The sequence below is a fragment of the Trichosurus vulpecula genome, chromosome 2, assembly GCF_011100635.1.
Source record: "Trichosurus vulpecula isolate mTriVul1 chromosome 2, mTriVul1.pri, whole genome shotgun sequence".
NCBI lineage: Eukaryota > Metazoa > Chordata > Mammalia > Diprotodontia > Phalangeridae > Trichosurus > Trichosurus vulpecula.
In genome coordinates this window covers 162,815,129-162,820,767 of record NC_050574.1, presented here as the reverse complement: position 1 = coordinate 162,820,767, position 5,639 = coordinate 162,815,129, and the positions used below count along the sequence as shown (strand labels likewise).

The following is a 5,639-nucleotide window of genomic DNA, read 5'->3' as shown; positions in this document are numbered from 1 at the left end:
GTGAACAAGGACTTTATAATTTCTTCTCCCTGAAGAGTCTATTCCCAGGGATAGAACTTGCTGGATCCTCTCTGTTTCTAACTGGGTCTATGAGATTTTCATACCCAAAATAAAACCTTCAGTTTCCTATAACCTGTTAACACTGGTGACATTTGTAGTAGGTGAAACAGATTCTCCAGGTGAAGGCACAGCAAGAACCTGTGACCTTTATAGCTCAAAACATCTGCCAGATCATTTTAGAGTCTGACATGTGTGTTCTGATTGCTTCAGTAGAAAAGGGAGTATCAGTGTCTCAGCTGGTGAATTTCTGATCACCCTTATAAGAAAAATCTCTCCTTCAGGACACAGGGGCTCAAAACTTGTAAGAACTAACAGTGAAGTGTCTAGGCAGGAGAAGGGTAAGTATATAACACATTTAGATTTTTACTGCTGTTTTCTTCTCCTTTCTGTGCCAACCAGGATATATGAGAATTCCATAAAATCAAATCCCTGGCCTCTATCACTGACTCATATATTGGTTTTTTGGTATAGCCTAGGTGAGAGTAATCAGAGAAGAGAATGTGCAAAGAAAATGGGGTCCTTCAACCCTTAGGCCCCTACTTCCTTGGGACTCTATACTCAGATAAAAGGACTTTGGATCCAGTCTGCAGAAAGCTAGGTGGTGCAATGGACAGAACACTAGGCTTTGAGTCAGGAAGACCTGAGTTCAAATCTAGTTAAGGCACTTACTACTTGTGTGATCTTGGGCAATGTCACTTAATCTCTATGTCAGTTTCCTCAACCATGATAATAATTCTTCCTGTGTTGTTGTGAGATTCAAATGTTGAACTTGTAAAGGATTTAGGGCAGTGTCTGGCACATAATAGGTACTATGGGAATGTTTGCCAATTACTATTTTTATTCCAAATAACATTATTGGCAATGTTGTTAAAAATAAGTACAACTAGTGTTAATAATGATATTTTCAGAAACTCTTTGAGGTACTACATCATCTCTTCTGAAATGAGGACAGTAGTTAAAAGAGTTACCTGTGGTGGGCAGCATAGGGGATGTTGTGGAGGATGGGGGGAAAGTAGTGTCATTTTCCTGATTTCTTTTTGCTTTGGAGTCTGAGGAACATCAACTCTTACTCTGCCTGGGAACTCAGGAACAATTTTCTGCATTCATTAAGATCATGGAGGCTGTTACTCAGCCCAACAAAATCCCTAGAAATCTTGGGCATGATAAGAACAGTATCTGCATGACATGGTGATGATGGTTTTGACACTTCTAGAATTGTTCCTTTTTCATAACTGGGGAGGAGGGTTCATTGAGTTTATTTTGCTTGTAGTATGACTTTTCTCTTCTCCTCTTAGATTCCACAAGAGGAGAATGTCTTTGGAAAATGCCTCTTCAGTGACTGAGTTCATCCTTGCAGGCTTAACAGATCAACCAGAGCTCCAGCTACTCCTATTCCTCCTGTTTATGGGGACCTATGTGATCACTATAGTGGGAAACCTGGGATTGATCATTTTAATCAGGATGAATTCTCAGCTTCACACTCCTATGTACTATTTCCTCTTCAACCTGTCTTTCATAGATCTGTGCTACTCTTCTGTCTTTACTCCCAAAATGCTGATGAACTTTGTCCTAACAAAAAACACCATCTCTTATTCAGGATGTATGGCTCAGCTTTATTTCTTCTGTTTTTTTGTTGTTTCTGAATGCTATGTGCTGACAATAATGGCTTATGATCGTTATGTTGCCATCTGTAATCCATTGCTGTATAATGTTACTATGTCTAATCAGGTGTGTTCATGGTTATTGGGTGGAGCATATGTAATGGGGTTTGCTAGTGCAATGGCCCACACTGGATGCATGCTGAGACTGTCCTTCTGTGATGCCAACACCATAAACCACTACATGTGTGACATACTTCCCCTCTTCCAGCTCTCCTGTACCAGCACCTATGTCAATGAGTTGGTGGTATTCATTGTCGTGGGCATTAACATCATAGTGCCTAGTATCACCATCCTCACCTCTTATGCTCTCATCCTGTCCAGTATCCTGAACATCAGCTCCACTGAAGGCAGGTCCAAAGCCTTCAGCACCTGCAGCTCCCATGTAATTGCTGTTGCGCTTTTCTTTGGGTCAGCTTCATTCATGTATCTCAAGCCATCTTCTTTAGGATCTGTGGACCAGGGTAAAATAGCTTCAGTCTTTTACACAAATGTGGGGCCCATGCTAAACCCCCTGATTTATAGTCTGAGGAATAAAGATGTTCAGGCTGCCTTGAGGAAAACCTTGAGGAGAAGATTTTCCAGAACCTGAGCAGGATTTGTGTAATCTGATTTGAATTCAGTGACTGAAAGTTCCTTTATCCTTTGATTAATTAAAATTTTCTCAGGAAGGACTCTATCCAAATTCTTTTCTCTCTGTTTTCTAATGCCCAACATTCTACCAGTAGGACTTACTTCCTTCGGTTTAAAGAGGCAGTGGAAAGTGTGCTGGCTTTAGAGTAAGAGGATCAGGGTTTTAATACTGGATGCTCTTTCTCTGTGACCTTGGGCAAGTCCTTTAACTTTTATGGGCTTCATTTTTTCATTTGTAAATATGGTGGTGTTTAGACTATGTGGCTTCTAAGATCTTTTCCAGCTATAAATCTTTGATCATGACACCTCTGTGAAAATGCAAATATCCCATGGAATCATTCAAGAAGTTATATCTTAATTGTGGTAGACCTTTCATTCTCTGCCCATTGTTACTGATCAATAACTCAGGAAGGCAATACATGAAGACAGGTTTCTGGGAAACTATTAATAATGTATCCAAATTATGTAGACATAGACAAACCCCCTCCAATTCCATGCAAATCAAGGAAAATTGGCTTTACAACTCCTTTTGGCATTGCACTTTTGTTATTTTTTTTCTCTCAAAACTGTTATAAAAATTGGATAGGGGAGCAAAGTATAATTCATCCCTAACATCAAAACACAAGGTGACTTCCTTTCATATCTTCCCAGACCCAATCCCTTAAGCTTCTAGGCATAGGTGCCTCTATTGTAAGGTGATACAGGTGTTTTCTGACTCCCACAATAGACATACAATATGGCTGGTCTGGCCCAGAACAATATTTAAACATTCCTAGTGTAGTGTAAATGAAAGTCAATTTATAACTACAAAATGATGAGAAATGGACCATTACTGGATACCAGTTTTGAGGGAAATGTTTTTAGTGTCTGAAAAAAATTGTCAGTAGGAAACATTCCTATAATAGTTACAGTATTGTGAGATTGGAGCAAGTTCTTTTCACTTATATATCTTTCTTGAGGGAATTTTCCTTTCCCTTGTCAAATTGACTGAAAACCAAGGATGGAAAAGGCATTTTTATTTTTCTGTCTTATACATTTATTGTCACAAGCTAATTGGCAGGATGGGAAGAGACCAGTTATGAAAATATGTTTGTCACCTAGTCAAACATTCTCATTTTACAGAAAGGTAAATACTTGCCCAGGGTGACATAGGTAAGAAGAAGAAGAGTCTATATATGAAGAGTTAAACATTATTAGAGGAACAGTTTAGAGTTCCAGGTTCTTGTAGTTGAAAAGGAGCATGGTATAGTGGAAGGAGTGCTGAGATCTTATTTCAAATCGTGTCTTTGATATCCAGTCACTAACTGGCATTGGCCAACTTAATTTCTCACAACTGAAGTTTTCCTATCAACAAAACAGGAATAACAACACTATTTTTCAAAAAGTTGTCCCTCAAATTATCTGATAAAACATAGAAAAAATGTTTGGCAAATCTTCAAATTATCTCTAAATACCAGTTATTATTTGTCTATTTGTATGCGTTAATTTTCTTCCCATCTTTCCCAATGGGGATCCAATAAAAAACAGTATTAAGAGAAGTCATCATCCAACTATATTTTTATATTTAATGTTCTACATACTTAGGTTCAGGTAGTTAAAATGATTGCTTTTTGTAGTTAAGTCAAAGGATGTAATCTCTGTTGAATGCATCCTCAGTACAACTGCAGCAGCAGACAGAATAACTGGGACATTATCACCTCTTTCTGTTCTCATATGTTTTTAATTTCCTATATTAGGCACCTCTATTTTTAAGATTTCATTAGATGTAGTTTGGAGATTATGTGGATTTGATAGAACAACATCTACTAAAATATTTTTCTTAATATTTTATGGCTCAATGCAATGTCTGGGCAGTTGTAACGGTTCAGTCTGTTATAATCATCCAGATCTGCTGCAATTTATTGATTCCATTCTCCTTGATTTTTAATTTTTTTTTATTTTTAGTTTACAACACATGGTTCTGCATAATTTTGAGTTCCAGGTTTTCTTCCCTCCTTCCTCACCTCCCTCCCCAAGACAGCATGGAATCCCGTATAACTTCCACGTATAACTTTGCATTGCGTTAATTTACACACTAGTCAAATTGTGTAGAAGAATTATGACCAATGGAATGAATCATGAGAAAGAAGAAACAGAACCAGAAAAAAGGAAACAACCCAAAAACAAAAACAAAACAGAGAAAAAAAAGGGGGAGAAGAAGGTGAGCATGAAATGTGCCTCAATCTGCATTCATACTTCATAGTTCTTTCTCTGGATGTAGATAGCATTCTCCATCGTGAGTCCTTTGGACTTGTCTTTGCACATTGTGTTGCTGAGAAGAGCAAGTTCTATCAGGGTTAGTCCTCACAGAATCCATATATCTGTGGTTGTGTATAATGTTCTCCTGGCTCTGCTCTGCTCACTCAGCATTATGTTGAGTAGGTTTTTCCAGGTTGTTGAGAAGTCCATATGATCCCCATTTCTTATAGCACAATAGTATTCCATTACCTTCATATACCACAGCTTGTTCAGCCATTCCCCAATTGATGGGCATCCCTTTGATTTCCAATGCTTAGCTACCACAAAAAGAGTCACTATAAATATTTTTGTACATATGGTTCCTTTTCTCACTTGTGTGATCTCTTTGGGATACAACCCTAGAAGTGGTATTGCTGGGTCAAAGGGTATGAACACTTTTATAACCCTTTGGGCATAGTTCCAAATTGCTCTCCAAAATGGCTGGATCAGTTCACAACTCCACCAGCAATGTAACAGTGTTCCAATTTTCCCACATCCTCTCCAGCATTTATCATTTTCCTCTTTTATTATTTTAGCCAATCTGATAGGAGAGATGTGGTATCTAAGAGTTGTTTTGAATTGTGTTTCTCTAATCAGTAGTGATCCAGAGCATTTTTTCATATGCCTATAGATAGCTTTAATTTCTTCCTCTGAAAACTGTCTGTTCATATGCTTTGACCATTTCTCAATTGGGGAATAACTTGTATTCCTATATGTTTGGTTCAGTTCTCCATATATTTTAGAAATGAGTCCTTTATCAGTGACACTAGTTGTAAAGATTTTCTCCCAATTTTCTGCTTCCCTCTTAATCTTTGTTGCATTGGATTTTTTTTGTACAAAAACATTTCAATTTAACATAATCAAAATTATCCATTTTGCATTTTGTAATGCTCTCTATCTCTTGTTGGGTCATGAATTCTTTTCTTTTCCATAAATCTGATAAATAGACTATTCCTTGCTCTCCCAAATTGCTTATAGTTTCAGCCTTTATTCCTAAATCATGAACCCATT

General features: G+C 37.6%; 1 protein-coding gene across 1 annotated transcript; it reads left to right on the top strand.

Annotated features, from left to right (window-relative positions):
- Positions 1-1,356: 1,356 nt before the first annotated feature.
- Positions 1,357-2,310, top strand: LOC118837859 (olfactory receptor 147-like). Its single transcript, XM_036744983.1, has one exon. It carries the CDS (start codon positions 1,372-1,374, stop codon positions 2,308-2,310), a length of 939 nt encoding a protein of 312 aa, XP_036600878.1. The 5' UTR covers positions 1,357-1,371.
- The last annotated feature ends 3,329 nt before the right edge of the window (positions 2,311-5,639 follow it).

Coding starts and splice junctions, on each gene's coding strand:
- LOC118837859 (XM_036744983.1), top strand. CDS start 1,372: ATGTCTTTGGAAAATGCCTCTTCAGTGACTGAGTTCATCCTTGCAGGC.